At 37.2% G+C, this 21,850-nt stretch overlaps 1 protein-coding gene across 1 annotated transcript; it reads right to left on the bottom strand.

The window, feature by feature from the left end:
- LOC137102482 (uncharacterized) lies at positions 1–21,522 on the bottom strand. The gene is made up of 13 exons (XM_067482064.1): positions 21,424–21,522; positions 18,627–18,893; positions 17,671–17,949; positions 17,051–17,347; positions 16,389–16,502; positions 16,131–16,143; positions 5,448–5,455; positions 3,610–3,876; positions 3,069–3,344; positions 2,659–2,985; positions 2,095–2,235; positions 1,510–1,527; positions 1–1,355 (listed from the first exon to the last, which is right to left on the bottom strand). The coding sequence occupies exons 1-13, from the start codon at positions 21,470–21,472 to the stop codon at positions 1,255–1,257; spliced, it is 2,157 nt and encodes a 718-aa protein (XP_067338165.1). The 5' UTR covers positions 21,473–21,522; the 3' UTR covers positions 1–1,254.
- Positions 21,523–21,850: the final 328 nt, after the last annotated feature.

The following is a 21,850-nucleotide window of genomic DNA, read 5'->3' as shown; positions in this document are numbered from 1 at the left end:
AATATGGCAAAACTTTTTTTGATCAGACTTTTATTGTGTGAAAGGTAAACAGATTAGCTACTGTGTAACGGGACAGAGGCAAAACCATGGAAAATAAAAAAACATGGAAAAACAAAATTAAGAAAAACGTAACAGCAACCAAACATGTTCAGAAGAAGGAAGAGCAGCATTTGGTAAAGCAACTTTAACTGGAAACAGTTACATTATATTTAGAGCCAAAAACATCCAACAGGAGACTGGAAACACACTTTGTTGTTACTGTGACCACCAGGATGTTCTGTATGTACATGCAGTACTCTGCATAATATTAGGGAAGCAGTGATTTTAAGCTAAACCAGAACATTTTTACTAAACATAACCATGTTTATTTAGTATCTAAACCTAATCTGTGTTTGGTTTACGCACCAGTTGTACAGTAATACAGTGATTTCAAAAGTTCAAGAAGAAAATGGTTCAACAACAGCTGCCATTGTAAAAGACAGAAGGCGCCAATGTTGAGCTGTTAAAGGGGAAGAATTTAAACAGATGTGTGCTGACAGACACGTTGGGCTTCAGCTTCAACATGTCTGTATTTAATGGACAACATCTCTCACCACCTAAGACAAATGTCTAAGGAAAGTTCATTATTAAGACATCATTATTTTTAGTATCTTCAAATCTTTAGTCATTTTAATACACACACACACACACACACACACACACACAAACAGAACAAACAGCCGACCAGCAGCCTCACTTCTCTCTCGTTGTTATTTCTAAATTTTTGTTTTCAATTGTTCTCCAAGAAATAATGGTTTTGTATCCACAGTGACTTAACTGAGGTCTTCTTCTAATCTTCACTACGAACCTGTCAAAACAGATTCATAGACAATAAATTATATATATAAGTAAGTGGTTAAGTACTTATTGAAATACTACTATTTACTAGAAGCTGTGTAAGGTAAAACTATTTATTATCTCAAATCCTTTTGTACAAAGTTAATTTAATTGTAGTTTTCTAAAGCATTTTCCTTTTAGCCTCTGTAGATGGACGTTTTTGCCTTTGACTTGTTGTTATATTCACTGTTCAAACAATATGTATTAAAAATATCTACTTCTAGATATTCACTTTTTTAGTGCAGCTTATCTTTCTAACCAATCACTGACAGCACTTAATATGTGCATTAAGTACTATGTTAAAACCACAGTGTCACTGCTTCTTGTAGTTTTACTGGGTAAGTCAGAAGACGTTTTATAATGTATGTGAATTATCAGCTACATATAAAATACAGGATGACATTTGTACATTATGCAGCCTGATAATAATGACGTCCTCACTGTGACTGTAGGAGCTAAATTTGTGTTTGAGTCTGAAACTAGAAGCAGAATATTAATATTATTATTTATTCAAATTACAGATAATGAAATTAAAAATTGGACTAAAAATAAAAAGAGTGATTTCTAATCTTTTAAAACAAATTGTTCTGATTTTTTTAAAAACAAAAAATAACTTGTCACATGGAAACTTACTGTTTGCAGGTTGGAATCCTGAAATACAGAAAAGACATTACAGCATTAAAATTATGATGCTTTAAGCAAGCAAAGACACTAAAACATATTTATAAGAAGTCAACCAAACATTTAGACATTAAAACAATATTTACATCATGTTTTGTTTTAATTACCAGTATTTTAACAATCCCCATACAAACAGCAAATCAAAGATTTGCCTCTACTTATATTTCGTGTCTATCACCCTGCAAACTGGATTAGCTCATTTGTTTTTGCCATAAACCTCCAGGCAACATTTTCTTAACAATATCTCACTCATGCATTTTGGAGAAGAATCATGTCAACTAGTGGAGCTGTGTGTCTGACTGATGTGTTTTTAATTTTTGCAGACGTCTGCTTATGAACTTCACCTGTGAGTAGAGGAAACTCATTGTTGGTTTTAGTGTCTGTATGGGGATTGTGGAAAAAATATTTAAAAGTTATCCTTTAACACATTTATTATTTCAAATTATACTTATATTTAAATTTAATTTAAAGTTCAATCTGCAGGTTACATTGAAAAGTGGTGTAAAAACAAAGAATGAAAACCTATTTTATTCTCACCATTCTTCTTCTTCTTCTTCTTCTTCTTCTTCTTCTTCTTCTTCTTCGTCTTCTTCTTCCTCCAGATGAAGAATCCACCGATGCTGACTGTCAGCAGCATCAGTGCTACAACAACTCCAATGACAGCACCAACAGGAGGAACTGGAACCAGAACACAACATTCACACTATCTATTGTTGAGTGGAGGGAATCCACTTTAGAATTAAGTACAGTCCCTTTCAGAAGTATTTGGACAGAATGGCTGATTCATTTGTTTTGGCTCAACACTGGAGACATTTGGGTTATATTATTAAAATATGATTCTGAGGTGAGAGTTACGACTTTCAGCTTTTATATTATTGTATTTATCTTAATATGGTAAACAACACAAAACAGAAAGGAAGCTCCACAATGAAGATTTTATCTGTTTTACTTAGTGATGTCAGAGACGATATTGTTGCGGGACGCCACCAGTATATTAATGTAACGGGTGAATTTTTAATCTCCAAATCAGTTTCCAGTCATAACCCAGTAAACAAACAAAGGGAACATTCAAGGTTTTAACTAAAATTCACTGTTTCTCACCTTCATTGTTTCTAATCCCAGTTTTTTCCCAGTTGGTCCTGATCACAGCTTTGTCCAGTTTAGTGATGATGTCCTCAACACTAGAGAGCTGAAACACACAGTTGTATCTCTTCCAGTCTTCAGGTTTGACTGATGAAATGTTCAGATCAACTCTCATCTGGAAGGTTCCATCATGGTTGGGGAGGATCTCTCCATGATCCACGTCCTCATGAAGCTCCTGTCCATCTTTCCTCCAGAACATTGTGGCTCTGTCAGGGTAGAAACCTGTAGCATGGCATCTGACTGGAGAGGACGGAGACTTCTGGAGGAGAGACACTGAGGGACGATCTGGAGGAGAGAGAGGAGGGTGAGACTTTAGAAATGAAATATTCTTGTGTTTATTACTGTTATATGAAGTCATGTATTTGTACCTTTTCTCAGCAGGTAGCTCTTCCCATTGGCCAAATACTTCTTTAACCATTGAAACACATTGTTTTCAAGGAGAACAATATCCCTGTATAATCTAGCTTTGTCTGGATCCCACTTGTGTTTGTAGGTGGCAGCCTGTTCTGTGTACAGCCACCTCTGGTTTTTCATGTCCATTGTTATAAAGTCTTCTCCATCATAACTGTACTTCACATATCCATTCATCTCCTCAGTCTCATTGTCCCATTCACAGCCAGAGAAGAGTTGTAAATAGTGAACACCTGGAAGAAAGAGACGAAAAAAAGCAAGTAAGATCTCCGTACAGTCAGATACAAACGGTACAAAGACACTGATCCACAGACTCTAAAACTGAGCTTTCTAAAATTCTCTTTAAAAATGTAAAATTTGCTTTGTAGACAGTCAACACAATTATATGAGACATTCAGGAAAATTATATTTTGTTCACGTAGACAAAAACAAAGAAATAACCAGCAAAACATGTCAACATTAAGGTAGTGCAAAAAAAATAAAAAAATAAACATGTACCTTCAGTTTGGTTAAAGTGCTGTTTTATTCCCTCTAGTATAGCTCTTTGGTCATAATAGTAATTCTTACAACTCTCAGCATGCCATTCCATGTGCTCAGGATCATCTTCATTTAGTTTTTTCACCCAGTCCAGTCTGAACTCAGCTATCAGATTGGTGCTGTCACAGTAACCGAGCTGAACTCCATCAAACTCTGAAACAACCACATATTCTGGGAAGGTTTTAAGCTCAGAGGATGTAGTGACGAAATATGTCAGGGAGTGTTTAACTGTTGGGCAAGAAAACGGTGTTAGGTTTTCGAGAAACAGCTTTTTTTTATTGACAGAGATGTCAATGTGTGCAAATTTATGTTTGATCATGGCACAAATAGATACATTTGATAATATCCTGTTGTAAAAAAAAAACAGCCAAGAAAAAAGAACCAGACATAATAAGCAGTGGCAGTTCTGGTATAAGGTTGCTTATTTCAAACGGGAACTTTATTTAGACAATGGAACACGTTTTCTGAAGGTGGCATCACAGTAATTAGAGTCTTAGTTCCTGTGGTTTGTAGGTTACTGTCAACTCCCTAAACCAGTTACTGATGACAAGTTAACACACACACAAAAAGATTAAATCACTAGAAACTGTTGTTTACTTTATTTTATTTGATTCAATATGTCCAACACAATATCATTCAGAATAAGATAAAAGAGCATTTGTGGAGTTTGTAGTCTATTCTGTTGTTTTGAAAACTTAAAGTAGAAAAGTTGTATTTTCATTTAAACTGAAAACACAAAGTCTGTTCATGTTGTAACGATAAGACATTTAGACTGCATCAAGTGTAAGGATTTTTAAAACACAATTTTTCAAGTCGATCTTACCTGAATATGTTACGGGAAAGAAGACGAGTAGGAAACAAAGCTCCATTGTTTCTTTAGTGAGGAGCTTTCAGTTTACTGTTCATCCAGCCTCAGTGCAGCAGCACAAAGTGCAAAAAGAAAGTGCAGTTTGGAAACATGGGTGTGGAAATAATGAAATAATCAGCCAGTCACACCATAGGTCTTGTAGCTCTGACAATAGTCATGTCTGGATGTGTCAGCGTGTTGTTAACACCTCAGATCCAATAATGTTTCAATCTCAATTCTACCCTCCCACACTGTAAATTGAAATTTGATACAGAGGAATTGCTCTTTATAACCTTTCAAGAACAAAACATGAAGTAAAACTGCAAAGAAAAATCTGAAGAATGTCATGATGGTCCATTAATGACACACTGGACTGCTTCAAATTACCGATAAACCTCCAAACACTTCAGGACCGCTAGGGACAGCTAAAATATCAACTACATTAGAAACTGACATTCTCTGAGATTATGGCCTCACTGGGGCTTTATAGAATCTTCACACTTATCTTTCCAACAATTTGATGCATTCACATTAAGCTAAATTTAATTATATGATTCTAATCTTCAATTATATAGAATAATGTTGTAAATATTGGGTATAAAAGTCTGGGAAGATCTTCATGATTCTCTTAAAAAACGTTCAGCCAAGTCAGTTGCCACAGAACATGACTGTCATCCTATTCTGTAACTCAGTGTACTGTAGATTTGTGCACAGAACGCCCGCAGTCTTAAACTTTCCCAAGGCCCTGCACATATAAAGATCCTGTTATGATTTAATAGACCACTCACAGACTTGCTCAGTGACAAGAGGAAATTCATTTATTATATTAACCAATTGTCCTTTTCCAAGCTGGCTTTTGGATGAGAGGTCGGGTCCATCCTGGACAGGTCTCCAGTCTCTCTCAGGGCCAACACAGAGAGACATACACAGACAGACAACCACTCACACTCACGTTCATACCTATAGACAATTTAGAGTTGGCATTTAACCTAACATGCATTTCTTTGGACTGTGGGAGTAAACTAATGCAAGCACTGGGAGAACATGCAATTTCAACACATAGAGGCTGGCAGACTCCACTACAGTGCTGCCCACAAGAGAAAATGCAAAATCAAAAATCAGCATTTTAACATTTCTAATTTACTACACTGAGGGTCAATCACAGATGCAAATGGGTAACTTAAGCGTCAGCATGTAACACAGAACGGAATGGACAAAGCATCGCTCTTTAATGAGAACAGGCTGTAATGCAACAAAGTTCTGCCACAAATATATATATATGATCTTAGAAAAAAATCATCTCTGTATGCCTTGTTTACTCTGGCGGCAATTCCTAACACAACACCAATATCTTCGTATTGGACCCACAGCTGACCCAGTTAATCCCAGACATTTTTGCATTAAGGCATTAAGACGTTTTTTAAACCGATCTTTACTTTAAAATCGAGCTTTGAAAGCCATGAAATAAAAAACACAACAATCATCAATTTCATGTACACTAAGTTAATACAGTATTTGGAAGTTTATGAATTTAATCCTGATTTCTGATGTTCGTCTGGTGTTAGAAAGGAACCTCTCCTCTGGCACAATCCCACCTACTGTTAAGGTGCACAGACTTGGAAACACAAACTGAAAAGATCAAATAGCCGGCAACACTTTTTATAGATTATAGAACAACTTTACTGTAATTTTTTTTACTATGTGCTATTACCAGATCTTGATGAAGGCTATAGGCCAAAACGCATTGGTCATATAACGATAAAGTTGTTCAACATTCTGTAAGTGTTGCCGGAGGTTTGATCTTTTCATTTTGTCTGAAACTATTAAAACAGTTGACCAGAGCCTTGAGATTGTAGAATCCCTAAAAGGAGTTTTGTGTTCAAAGTCAAAGTTTTAAGTTTTTAAAGTCAAAATTTGTTGTGCAGTTCGAATACTTGCTGGCTGTGGCCTCCCTGTGTGGAGTTTCCATGTTCTCCTCATGCTTACATAGTAGATAATAATATATTTCAAGCATTTTTGAAATATTTGAACACATGTTTTTATACAGTTTTATATATTGTATAAAACTGAATATTGTAACATCGTGGTGACTACTATTTTTTAGTGCTTGAAGCAATTCAATATGATGTAGTCGTGTGACGTTTCAAGCCAGACAGGGAAACACAGCTCTCACAGAGCAAACTGATAACCTGCTTCATGGTAACAGTTTCAGGACAGTTTGGCTCAATGACTCCTGGTAACGACAATTTACACAGAATAAGTTGAACTTGCTTTGTGGTACAGGCCCCTGTTCCTGGGTGTGAATTTGTCCTCAACTGTCCCCCAACAGTTGTGTCACAACTTCACATTCTCTATTTGCAATACTAGTACTAGTTCTGAATTCAACCCTACAAAAACCAAAAGGAAAAAAAACCGAAAAAATACCCAACAGATTTTTTTATGTTTTCCTGCTCTGATAAACATAATTCAATGAATATTTTATGGTTTCCTACTTCCGTATAGAAAAGTAGAACGAACTATGTCACATATTAGAACGTGTGACAGTTATTTGACTTTCAAAAGTCCAAAAGCCTTTCAGCACTTTGAAATATATCTTCTTATTTATTTATTTATTTCAAAAGTTCACACGGCAAAAACCAAGAGCAAAAAAATTAACCCTGTTTGCCCTTAAAGAGTCACATTTAATACAGCTGCCTCCTTCTCATCAGAACTAATGTAACAAACACTGGCTAATGTCCCATTGTTTGGTTTGATAAAAGTCAAACTGGTTGCGATCAAAGATCAGGAAGTGAGCACTACTGCCCCACCACAACAGTGAGAGGCCATGTGCTGCATTCTGAGCATCAATAGCTACATTTTGAAGTTTGCAACAGACATCTCGTCATAATCTTTTGTTAATTACTGCATATACCTCACGTGCATTGTCTCTACTTAGCTGACCGTATGATTACCTGAAGTGGTACTGTAGGTCCCAGTAATTGCTACATCTAAAATATTAAGCTTAAGGTATTTAACCTTCAATTTAATTTCTTTTTTTTTCCAAATTAAATTTTAAATTAGAGTTCAATCCAACCAACAGTGCAGATTAGGATTCGGTAGATGATCTTACCTGAAAGTGTGGCAGGAAGGAGGACGAGCAGAAAAAGAAGTTCCACCATCTTTTTAGGTCCTATTGAGTGCAGGTAGTGACCATATGATAAAAACTCACGTTTCGGCGTTAACTTTACATGCAAGAAAATCAAACATATAGTATGTTGACTCAAAGCGAATCTACCTATCAGGCGTCTACCTGCTCTGTTCCAACTACAGTACTGAAAACCTGCAGCGAGAAGCATATGACATCTGTGCACACTGTTTCCAAGGAGCTAGTCTCAGTCCTTCACTCTTAGCCACATCCCTTTTCCTACAAACCAGGAAGGACAGCCTGATTCTCCCCCACCGCCCCAAAAAAGTACCCTCCGTGGTTGTGGGCTTCACAAAGGACTCGACTAATGTTACATCTGTATTTAAATGTGTGGGAAAGATCAGTAAATGTGCTCAACAGTGCACATGTGATGGCTGTGTGTCAAACTGTGCACAAATCTCCACAGTGTAAACCAAGCAAGCAGTACACAGGCCTGAATGTTCGACCCCTCAGCAGTGAGGGGTTCTGGTGGCCCTTAGGTGGTGTGCTGTTACTGCTTCACCAGCCAAGAAGGAGCTCGAGTGGTGCGACTGCAGAAATGAAAACTCTGCTACATTGGTTGGCTAAAGGAAGAATATTAGACCAACAGGTTTATTTGGTGGCAAATGGGGCCCAACACTTGACTAAAGTCTGAGGCACAGAGGGTTTCAAATCTTAACCATTTCAAAAAAGTGAGAAAACAGACAAAGACAGATTCAACTGATTTCTTTGGATTTTAAACCAGAAGATTCAAGAACTAAAACAATAAAATTGGCATTTTTGGTAAATTTTAGAGCAGTCATTTCAGGGACCTGGGATCTCACAGAAACATCTTGGATAAAATCAAAAGTAAAAACCACAATATGGAAGCGGCTCATCATTGCCAGATATGTCTGCAAGAAGCATTTGTGCCGTTTTGTGCACAAAAAATAAGGGTTTTTGGGTTTTTTGCTTAGTGATCAAACACTTTCAAACAACAGGATTTCACATTGTAGTAGAAACCAAACCTGCTTGATACAATTTGAGGTTATGGAGTCTATGGAGCATTAAGAAATTATGCACCATGACCCCCTCGTCTCCATGCTTTACATATTTGTCTTTCTTTAGTTGCCCATGCACCTTCAGTTTCACTTCCTTAACCCTCCTGTTATGTTCAGGGTCAAATTGACCCGTTTTAAAGCTTAACAATCTCAAACAAAAATACTTAAAAGTATTTTTTTCACTTTGAAACTTCTCCTGCTTGGCTTATTTAGTGTAATCAACATATAAAATAAAAATGGTTCAGTTCACATATTTGCAACCCCCCCCTACATGTTTCTATTACAAAGATACTGTTCGGGTCAATTTGACACGGCGACAAAATGGAAGCTAAAAACAGTCAGAAAGATCAAATACTGTTTGTTTCTTTGCATCTAAACATTTTGCATCATCATACATTGCATCATCATCATAGCATACATTGTGCATCATCATACTTAAAAGTATTTTTTTCACTTTGAAACTTCTCCTGCTTGGCTTATTTAGTGTAATCAACATATAAAATAAAAATGGTTCAGTTCACATATTTGCAACCCCCCCCTACATGTTTCTATTACAAAGATACTGTTCGGGTCAATTTGACACGGCGACAAAATGGAAGCTAAAAACAGTCAGAAAGATCAAATACTGTTTGTTTCTTTGCATCTATGAGACATAATACACCCCTGTCTCAGACTCACACCACACACACACACACACATGCATCCTCTTGACCTCGTCTTTGAAGACATTCACATCAAAAAATGTTTGAAATCAGTGGTCTTCGTCCCCAAATACACATCTGAGTGGCCACTGTGGGTAGAGTTTGAAGGTTCCTGTCAAAAGTCAACACCTGCATTCTCACACTTCAAAGACGAGGTCAAGAGAATACATGTGTGTGAGTGTGTGTGTGTGAGTGTGCGTGTGTGTGTGAGAGAGAGAGAGTGTGAATGTATGTTTGTGTGTGTGAGTGTGAGACAGGGGTGTATTATGTCTCATAGTTGCAAAGAAACAAATAGTAGATCTTTCTAAGTGTTTTTACCTTCCATTTTGTCGCCGGGTCAAATTGACCCAAACAGTAGCTTTGTAATAGAAACATGTAGTGTGAACTGAACCATTTTTATTTTATGTTGATTACACTAAATAAGCCAAGCAGGAGAAATTTCAAGGTGAAAAAATACTTTTAAGTATTTTTTTTAGATTGTTAACTTTAAAATGGGTCAATTTGACCCTGAACAGAAGAGGTGTCTCATTTCAATTTATCAACATCACTCCATAAACAAAAAAAAATTCTAAATATAAAATAAAATGTTTAAAAATCTATTGCATATAAAGTATCGTAATTTATATGTAGGTCTTTTCAGTTTACATTAAAAAAAATTTTAACATGATCTTTCTTTAATAAACGAGTGACCTATGCTCATTGAACCATGATCTGTGAACAGTAAAGAACATTATTGAACTAAAACTTGATTGAAATGGTTAGTAATGGAGTTAATGATGAAATATAAACAATGTTTTTTGGGACTTTTTGGTTTCTGACAATTTTGTATAATTAAGTGTCCCCCGGGTCAAATTGACCCGGGAACATCAAGGCTGTTCCTCAGAAACAAACATAACAGGAGGGTTAACTTCCACCACAACAGTTTGCAGTTTCTTTTTACAGTTTGCCTAGTCAGCAGTTCTTACTGAAATATGTAAGAACATCACATCAAGAGTTACTGTATATCTCATAGTATGAGGGAACATGATACACAATTTATTGCTCCAGAAAACCTCTCCATAAAAAGTTTAACCCAAATTACACTATGTCATTCATTAGAAGCCAGCAAACATTGGGAAATAAGGCCTTTCCTGTATCTTGACAATTTGGTTAAACCAACTCTTGCCAAATACAGAGGCCTGTGGGTAAATAGAAAATCCTCTGCCACCGTTGTAAGTTTTTTGCAGTATTTTAGAAAATCCTGAAATTTTCATCTGTGTATTAATGCAGAAATTTCGGGCCACTTACTGTAACATTTACGCCTTTTTCACTTCAGTCATGATACCCGTTGACATGTTGCAGTAATGTCACGCCTGCAGAGAGAATGGTTTTAATAAATAAAAATTAAACTCCCTGTAGAAATCAACTTGACAGAATATTGTCTTCACAGAAAGTGATTTTGCACTTTATTGGAACTGGACTCATCCCCAGCTCAGCAGGATTTACATCTTAAATCAGTGTAACAGCCACATGACAGATTTTTTAAAAATGAAGTTCCAGCTGCTGTGTTGCATGCAGAAATGTTCTGTTCTTTTTGGTCTGTGGTAGCTGCTGCCTCCCCACAATGGGCTGCATAAACGTCTGGACAGGAGTTTCAGTTCTCTACAGATGTTTGTTTTGCAAAGTCAGACAAAAAAATTTAATTTCTATCTTTCAATAATACTAATAAAACCACATGACAAATACTTATGTGGATCAAAGGCTGGGGGAGTTTGTGGTGGCATATACTGTAAAAGACAAGAGAAGAAGTGAAACCAAATTTTCCATCTGCTGATATTTCTCCTCTAAACCACAGATTTTTATTGTCTACCTAGGGAAAACACACAAGTGCATAAATTATTAAGTATTTTATCCAAAATACAGTAAATCTACATAAATCCTTTGAAAGTACCTACGTTTATGTATAAAATTGTTTCATGGTCAGACCTAAATTTGAACTTTCTAATAAAGCATTGTACTGTTCTGGAAAACAGACAACACCATAAATGCATCTTTCATAATTTATGCTCATTCGCTAAATCAGCCGTCGTCTATGCTGGAAACACTCAAAACTTTATTTACACAATGTAGCACCTTTCGTTCAGATAATAGAAAGTACTTGCCAGAAGACTGGAAGTTAAAAAAACCAAAACAAGATAAATAATCATAACAGTGATGAGGTCCAACAAAATTGGAATTAAAAAAAAAAGAAGTCAACAACAAAACAAGGCAAAGCAAATGTCGTATTTGGTGAATTATCTGGGTGATTGATGACAGTTATATTGGTGATTGTGCAATGATCATAAAATTCAAGAAACTGATAAAATTCCCCGGGTAAAAAATTTTAGTCCATAAGAGCAGAACTGTGTCTGTTGGTAATGTCAGATTCTAGAAACATCTCAGAATGTGCATACATCTGGATGTTGTCAGTGGTTGGAGGGGAGGATGCAGAGGAGGGGAGCACATCAGAGCCACAGGTGTTTCCAATGGTCAACCAGTCACCAGAAACTGATGCTGTGGACAGTTTTCTATGTTAAGACCTGGGATCCCAGACAGTTTGGGTGCAGACCATCTTGTTTGACGATCCCAGATAGGATTAAAATTGACTATGTAAAAGAGCCATGAAGCCACAGGAGTCTGGCGTAGAACCAGCCAAAACCAAGACCCAGTGTGGGAATTAGGCCGTAGATGAAGAAACGTCTGTCGCAGTAACTCTCCAGTGAGTCATAAGGTGAGATTGTCACGTTTCAGCTGGTTGAACCGTTTGTGATACACTTTGGCACAAATGACACAAACTGTTGTTGCCCAAGAGAATTTTCTCCCCCGTGTCACCGACAGAGGCTCCAGAAAAGCGAAATGTTTCGGCTGATTACAAGCAGACGTCTTTACTGATTGAGTCGCAAATTCTGAGCATCAGTCTCACATCTCTTCCAAAGGAGTCCAGGGATGCAGACTGTCAACAACAACAATGACAGCCTGGTTTCACACCTGGTCTGAACAGGCTCATTAGGTAGGGAGGTGAGAAGAGGATGAACTCATGAAGATGTGATGATCACGACTTTAACACCACTTTGTCCTTCAAGTTTAGGTACACTGCTGATTCTGGTCCTACAGTACTGCTCCTCCTGTGTAGATGCTGTTTGGTTTCTCCAGTGTAGAGCTCTGAACACTTCACTGGACATCATACACTATGTTGCTGCTCTTGTGTTTGGGTTTTAAGTCTTTTGGGTGGACGAGTCTCTGTTTGGTGGGTATGAAGTGAACAGGTATGTGTTATTTCTGAAGATCCCTCTTAGCTTCTGACACTTCTGCTGGATCTGGACGCCATCTTGTTTAAGGCCCACTTAGCATAACCACAGGCGTTGAGAGCTGTCAGAAATTAGTCCAGTTGACATGATTCAGATAACCAAACCTGGATGACATAGCTTGACTGGTTTTCAGCATGCACAGATAGATAACAAGGCAGTTTCTTTAGCTTAGCTGCTTTTTATCATGGCAGGTATCAGGTAAGTAGCTGTAGCAGATCTGCATTTACAAGTAAGATTTCCTTTGGTGTAAAGTTCACAGGTGTCCACACAACATGAGCAGGAACATGTGTAAATAGTCTTGTTTAGACTGAAAAACTGAGCAACCAATTCAGTAGGTTGTACATCTTTATTCAGCTGAAAGATGTTTCCTTGTTGTGTTACATTCTCTGAGTGTTTGAAGTGTGTTTACCTGTGAGCCAGTTTTCAAATCATAACCAGTTATCAATGTAGGCATTAGATCATTTTTTATTGAACTCCAGTGTTTTTCCAAAGCACATTTTCAATATAATCTCTTCACTTGTTTTCGCCTGTTTCCACTACAGTTCTTTGCCTCAGCTTGTCTGCTACTAAAGTCCAAAACACAACAGGTCATGTAACACACACAATATGACACATTTCACATAATGCAGTGTCTCACCTGCACTAGTGAACTTTATGGAAAGTGGAAAGTGTATTTTTCACACTGGACAAGCTTTCTTATACTCATATTTAATAAAAAGCCTGCTTTTTAATTAATTGAAAACCTGCTTTCATTGTTGGCTCAAAGTCAAACATGTTGAATGTGAAACCTGATGTCACTGATCGTGTTTGTGATACTCATGAGCAGGAGTTGCAACTCTGTAGTATCAACAGAGTTTTACCTACAGTAGAATATAACTACTGAGTAAAAACAGGTAAGAAATATATATAGTGACTGAAATATGTGCATCAGGGACTTGAGAAAAAAGGGGATAAAGGGCAAAAGAAGAACAAAGTACAAACATAGAGAAACTTATTTTAGATTCAAAGAATTTGTTCTTTTACATTGAAGATGATTGTTGGAAATGAAACCAACATAAACATTTCAGACAGAGTCTCTGTGTCCTGTTCCTGTCTGTGTCCACAAACGCAACAGGTGATGTATCACTGACTTGGACATGACTTGACTTGCACCTGAAAAAACTAAAGTAATGGTGACAAACTCTATTTCTAACACAGAAATCAGCGTGATGAACCATCTCAGTTTAATACATGCCGGCATGGAGAAGAACACATGGATGTTGAGTGTTGTTTCTGACTTGTATCTCTCAAACCCCTTCTATTTATACTCAAACCCAAGAAAGGAACCACCCTCACAAAACATGACTGAAGAAACCAGGTGCATGCAGTTGACAGTCATCACTCTTGTCCCTATCTAGGTTATCTGAAGATGTCAGTTGTGAAGTAAATAAAACCCTTTTCTTGCACCCTTTTTTAGATCTTGTGACCCCAGGACTCACTATCTGCTACATTGCTTTGGGCCTTGTAACAACAAAGTGAATGCTGTGATCTCATACATTCCTCCAAACACGACCCAGCCTATGATCTCTTGTCCTCTTTGTGACCTCTTCAATAAGCCCATCTTGGTTGACTGTTTGCTAATTATCTAACCATATGACTAAATTTACTTTCTTCCCCCACACCTGACCCAGCAGGAGCAACTTGGGCCCCAGTGTCTTAATCAAGGACACTTTCAACATGTAGCCAGGAGAAGCTGGGAATCAAAGTGCCTGAAGCAGTCGAGGCAGATGGACACCCACCATGACCCTGGTTCTCTTAGAGGTTCCTTCTGTTAAAGGGAGTTTTTCCAATCCACTGTCACATTTTTGCTTTTCAAGGGGGATTTGTTGGGTTTACTTGCTGAATCTGGGTCCTACTTTTTAAAGTGAACTGAGATGACTTTGTTGTGATTTGACACCATATAACAAAACTGATTAAAACTGGATTTAATCTTGAGTGGAAAACATTTTGTGGATTACACCCTCATCTTATTCCTTTCCATCTTTCTTTTACAATATTGCTACTAAGGCATGATGTAAATGTTGTTATTGTATGACTCTTCTTCGGTCACTTTGATCTTCAAACAAGACTACAAATTTTCGATGTACCAGCAGATTGACTTCTGATATTCAGTTCTGTTACAGAAACGTTAACAGAAAAACTCTAAATTAAGTCAACATTTCAGTTTAAGCCAATTTTCCCATTGGGATCAATATTATATAATGAGAATATACAAATTTTCTCTTATTGTGCATATAAAGCACACGTTTCCCCGTTCACTACACTGGAAAACACAGTCTGATAAACAAAACAAAAAAAAGAACATCATGTTTTTCTTTAATAAAAATTGATGTTTGTAGTTAGTATTTTAAAGGAAATAAGCAGCATCGATTTTGCCCTTTGCCCACATAGCAGTGAGGTGTGAGGTGCGGAGGAGGCAGACGGCAAATGAGGGGCAGGGCGGTGTGACAACAGGTCAAACCACTCAAACCAAAGATAGTGAGCGGAAAGTTGTCTCTGACGACAGCATCGATTAATTTGAAAGACAAACACTGTAGAGTTGTTGTACTAAAATATCATTAAATAATTATTATAAATTCCCGTTGGGCTTTTGGTGGTTTGCTTAAATATATCATTCAATCCAACTCCTGATTTGCAGATTTGTTTGGAAAGGAAATTTTTTGCAGGGTAAAACAAAAACACAAAACCAAATCATGCCCTGCAGCCCCATTATAAATGTGTACATTATAATTAATAGCAGATGTTTGAACTCACTTGCAAAAACAGACAGCGTTCACTTTAAAAAAATCTTTTTATTGTATGTATCCATTCAATATGTATAAGTAGGGAACCATAAGTTAGCTTGAGCACTAATATTGGTTGTGAAAAAAAACACCCATCACTGTTGTTGGCTGTAATAGACCCCATAAGCTGCAAGTGATTCAATCAGGAGCTTGACTAACATATTCTCTTACTTGTTATCCCCAGAAATTATTCTAATGGGTGATTTAAACCTAGACTGGCTAAGTGATAAAACTGAACAGATGTGCGACTCTCTGAATCTCACTCAACTTAGTGACACTCCTACAAGAATCTGTCACGTCTGGTGGAAATACTTTAATTGATATAATTTAAACAGATGCACCTCAAAAATGTGATTCAGTTGGTATTTTTTTAAATGACATAAGTGATCACTGCACAGTTGCTTGCATCAACACAAAGAAGCTTTAAAAACTTTAACACTGAACAGGCTTTTCTTCATGATTTGGTTGGGGTGAAATGGGAACAATTAGACCTCTTGATCTTAGTGGATCCAGCTCTCTATTCAACAGCAGTAACATTCAGAGGGTTTTCTCTGAAAGGCGTGTTATTTTGTTGACTCCTCACTCTTCACTATTCTCTGTGAAAATACATAGGAAATACCTGATAATAAAGGCACTTTTGCTTGTTATAGTGAAAAAGTATTAGATGTTTGTCTAAAGAACAAAATGAATTTTAAATATTTAAAAATTACTAAATGAATAAAATGTAAAGTTCACAGAAGGAGAAAAAGAAAGAAATGCTGTGCTACATTATCACTTCTCAGAAATACAATATAAGATGTGGAGGTCCTTCGAAATTAAGGAAGTAAAACGATTTCCTTACCAGTCTTCTTCTTCTTTGTTCTCCAGATGAAGAGTCCAGTGATGCAGACTGACAGCAGCATCAGTCCTACAACAACTCCAATGACAGCACCAACAGGAACCTGTGAGGGAGGAACTGGAACCACAACACAACATTTACACTTTGACTTCATTCCTTCATTCCATGCCGTGTAGTTTAGAACTACTGGTAATGTCCTAGCTCCAAATATTCATCTCTAAATCTTTTCTAGACAGTCGTTTTTTCTGGCAGTTATTACTGAAAAAAATCAATTCCTTAGTAACTAAAATTTCAGTTCAGACACAGTCATGAAGACCTACAGTCCTACAGACAGACCTACAGCAAGTATTTTATTATAACTGTAGGTGTTCACTGAACTAGGAATCTAAGAAAGTCAAACAACATATTCTTTAGATCTGTTTTGAAGCAGAAAGAAAAATGATTTGCCTCTACACTTATGAGTTCATGATACAAATAACCACAGGTTGGTTCTCACAGGTCAACAAATGAGTTATTAGCTAAATGTACAGTCATAACAGGACACTTAGGACTGTGATTTAAATTTGGCTGCTAATTTGGTTGCACAAAATATTTGAGACTTATCAGCAGTTAACGTGAAAACAAATACAAAAACCCAGCCATCAGCAACCCGATCTCATTCTTACCCCAGTTGGTCCTGATGGCCATTTGTTTCAGTTTGGTGATGATGTCAGTGTCAGAGAGCTGAAACACACAGTCGTATCTCCTCCAGTCTTCAGGTTTGACTGATGAAATGTCCAGATCAACTCTCATCTGGAAGGTTCCATCATGGTTGGGGAGGATCTCTCCATGGTCCATGTCCTCATGAAGATCCTCTCCATCTTTCTTCCAGAACATTGTGGCTCTGTCAGGGTAGAAACCTGTAGCGTGGCAGCTGACTGGAGAGGACGGAGACTTCTGGAGGAGAGACACTGAGGGACGAACTGCAGAAAGACATAGAGCAAGGAAGAGAAATTGATTTGGGGCTATGTTATCTTATGTTTTGAAATTAGTACATAGAAAAAAAGGATGTGTGTCAATTATTTGATTTGTAGATTTTCATAATTCATATCTAAATAGACAGAATCTCAGAACAGATCATAAAATAGTGACAACTTTAGGTAATTCTAGAAAACACTCTTTATTAGCATCAGGCTTGCAGTGGGCCACTGGACTGCTGTTATACAGTATATACAACATAATCTACATTCCACCCTATACTTCTCTGGGACCCCAAATTCAACTACATCATGCTGTGTAACTCTACCTGTTGACAGCAGAGAGTTCTTCCCATAGGTCACATACTGCTTAAGATAATGAATGCATCTTTGGGTCATTGCAGTCTTCCAAAACAAATTTTCGCCTCTATCTCTGTCCCAGTCATGTTTAGTGAGGACAGCCTGTGATGCTGAAGCAACCCACGTCAGAGTGTTCAGGTCAAAAGTTAAGAAGTCTTCTCCATTGTAGCCATATTGAACAAAACCTTTAATGACTCCAGTCTTGTCATCCCATTCACAGCCATTCATCCTCTGAAAAACGTGAACACCTGGAAGAGAAATAGAGTCTGAAACTGCAGCACAGAGTGGGAAAGTCACAAGTAATTTTTAACAGATGAACAACAACCTTTCCCGTGACAAACATTATTGTGTTTATGCTACAGTATGTGCACATGTAGTTATTTGCCTTAAACATAGGTAAAATATCACAGAAAAAAGAAATGTTAAAAAAATGCATGTTTAAAAAGCTTAACATGTTTATATGAATGAGTGAGAATCAAAATCCTTAAAAAATGTTCCCAATATATTTTTCTCATTCTCTCACCAGCAGGTTGAGGCAAAACATGTTCGAGTTCAGTTCAAGTTTTACATTTTGATAAGCTTTTTTTTTTGTCAATACAGATTTTTTAAAATATACTTTTACAGGCACTGATACCAATCCTCTGAACTGACTCTCTAATCAAACAAAGTGATGTGATGTGCTGCATCCTGTAAAATGTGAGGATTCCACACAACAGCTAGTGAAGCTTTTGCACCCTACAGATTGTGTGAATGATTATATAAGTACATTTCATATTTGATTTGAATGTGTCCGTGCATTTGTACACGCATGATGTAATACACGATCTGGCCAATGGTTTTGCAATATTTAACTTCATTTGCATCCACAGGTGCAGTAACACACCAACTGCAGGTGTTTAAAAAACTATGTTTAGACTCTACATACCTCCAGATTTGTTAAAGCGTTGCTTCAAACTCTCAATGTTGGCTTGGAGGTCATAATGCGTATCTGAGCACTTGGCAATGTACCACGACAGCTGCACAGAATCATCTTCCAATACTTTTTTCATCCACTTTGTTTTGGGCTCTGGATGTTTCTTGTAGCTGTCACAGTAACCCATCTCAACATCATCCACTACTGCAACACCCACAAACTCTGGGAAGTTTGGCATTCCGGAAGTAGCAGTAAAGATGTAGTTCAGGGAGTGTTTTGCTGTAGAAGAAAGACATTTTGAGTTAGGCTTCATAGTTTTGTATCTTGAATGCAGCCTTCTAGCCAGGTATGTAGTTTCACCTCTTCCTCCCTTTTTTGCAGAGTCTTCCTTCTCACCTGGAAGCTATTGAGAACACATAAAAGGGCCAAGTGGTTATTGTAGTTATGTTAAAAAAAGTTTGTAATAGAATGGAGCACTGCAGATCCCCCTGCAGACCCTAACCACTGCTGTTTTGCCAATAAGCTTGTTTTACTAACGTGGTTCAAAACTGGTTTATTGCCCCTTTGGTCTAAGCTGTTGCTTAGATGTTAATGTTTTTGTATTCTTGTTATGGACAGTTTTAGTTGGCCATCTTTAATTCTTCTTTTCATCATTGTTGAAATTTGAGCTATTTTAAGCCTTGTTTTTTCAAATCATTCTTTTCATGATGCAGATACACAATTACCAAAAATAAAAAGCGAAGCATTTTTATATACTCTAACAGCTTTGGGGCTTTTTAGATATTGATGTGTGATGTTAAAAGTAGTATTGGTTTGAAGGACAGTCAGGCTCAACGTTTTTTCCATGGGATCAATATTTTTTAAAAACCTGCAGGGATACAGTGGGGGGAAGCTTTCCCTGAAGAAAGTTTAAGGCTTATAGAAACATATATGGGTTTCTTCCTTAAATTGCCAACAGGATTTGCTTACCTGGCATCTGGGGTACAACAGCGTAGTTTCTGAATTATTTGTGGATTATCAACCAGCTAATGGGGGACTTAACAGTACCAATGAACATAGGCAATTTAGCCTACGTGTGTTCTCTTGCTTGACTGTGTAGGTGCTGAGAGAAGAGAAGAAACAGAATAAGCTGATTCATCCTGTTTTAAAATAGAGTTCAATATTGATCTTGGAGTGTGGAATGACCCGTGATTTTGCTTTTCCGGTCGAACTGTGATCAAGGATTCAGGAAGTTGGGTGTAAGATAAAAAACGAATAAATACATACGCAAAAACAAACAAGCAATCGACCTTCTTGCATTAAGAGGTCACTTGTGTGGGAGCAGTTTGATTTGGTGCAACCCAATTTAATGAAATGCATCATTTAAGATCTGTACAATCTTGCTAAGGAATATCTCTCCAAACCGGGCAACATCTGTGTCCTGTGAGAGAACATTTTTCAAAGCTGGAGAGGTTTTCAGCAAAAGAAGAAACCAATTAAACCCAAAAACATTAACACTGTTCTTAATAAAACTCCTGAGAACAAAATATTCCTCATCTATCTATAAATCCCCAGCCACACGACCACTCTCATTCCAGAATGTAAAGCTACTTAAGTATATTTTCTAACATATTTAGTTCATTCCCAAGTCAAAGTATAGCACATGCATATAAATAACAAGTATAAATAATGTATACAGGACTTACATTCACATTTTTTCATTTTCGACACTTTTATGTAAACCAACTTACCAGCAAGGTACAAGGCAGCAAAGAGATTAGTATGTTCTCCAAATCTTTGAATCACCATGTTTCCATAAGATCTACACATTTTTCCAGCAGAGTCAATTCAATTCAATTCAACTTTATTTATATAGCACCAAATAACAACAAACACAGATGTCACCAAAATGGTGATTTAAATGTTTCAAAACACTGAACCATTTTCTAAATCAATTGCTTCAACTGTTTCAAATCTTCACAAAGCCTCGATTCCTCCATCACTACTCAAAGAAGTATTCACAGGTGTAGAATAGGGACTACTTCCTATGTTTATTGTCGTCATCCCGCTCCAGATCTGTTTACAGAGTGGTCAGGACAATTCTCCCCTGCGTCACTGACGCATGTGTAAAAGGAAAGTGAACCAAGGGACAAACATGACCAAATAAACAAACGGGTTCATTTATTTGATTTAGAGCAAATGCCGCAATGCAGCGAGTTTAAAAAACCAATAATAATACATAGAATTGGCATTTCCAAGGGAAATGCATGTGATTGCTGAAAGCCAGTTGCTGCAGCTGCTTGCAGCCATCGCCATCGCAAAATCTGAAGCCTTAAACATTGTAGAAGTAAAACCACTTGAACAAAAGAAGAAATCATTTGCAGTTCGCCCCCAGTGGAGCTATAGAGGCAACACTGTAATATGTGAAGCGCTTCATCATGGGGCAGCTGTCCACAAAGTTTCATCATGTTACCATGTATAGTTTTTGATATATTGGTGTTTGATGCTGTGAGATTGGAAGGCCTGAACTACTTAGAAGTGACAGGACATGAAACAATGATAACACACTTCTAGTGTGTTAACCAAGGGGATAACAAGACCAAGAAAACAAACTCGTTCATTTATTTGATTTACAGCAAATTCTGCAATGCAGCGAGTTCATAAAACCAATAATAATAATTATCATATGTCAAATGAATGATTATTCTGAGTTCAGAGTAATTTAAAAGTTAAAAGTGAAACTACAGCTGTTGTGCTAAAAGTAAAAGTGATAATATCAAACAAGTTTTACAGCAACAAAAATAACAGTAGAGGTAAAGTGTGGTGTTACCTGCAGATGTAACCTGACAGAGGAGCAGCAGCACATATAACATCACCATGTTGTTCTGTTTTGATGAGTGGAGCTCAAAAGCCGGAGTCAACTGATTCGGTTCTTGAAGTGAAACTCAAAAATGTCCATTATTCCTCTTTTTTGGGAGAGGCGGGATTTAATGCAGATAAGAAGGTTGGCAGGCGAACATGACACTTTATCCACGTAACACCAATAGACATAAGAAATTTGTCGAAGCTGTTTAGATCCGATGATCCAATGCTTTTTTTAGTTGACTAATGTAACATCCCATCGTGTCAGTGTAAGGGCTGTAAGAATGCAGCATGGACCACTGATAAAGTCTCATGGGAGCTGGAAATAAGGTCAGGAGCCACAGAATTAACAAACCGCAGAAAAACTTATACAAGGCAAATTTGTCTCCTTTGCA

Source organism: Channa argus, chromosome 1, assembly GCF_033026475.1.
Source record: "Channa argus isolate prfri chromosome 1, Channa argus male v1.0, whole genome shotgun sequence".
NCBI classification, from domain to species: Eukaryota; Metazoa; Chordata; class Actinopteri; order Anabantiformes; family Channidae; genus Channa; species Channa argus.
This window is presented reverse-complemented; position numbering and strand designations above follow the sequence as displayed.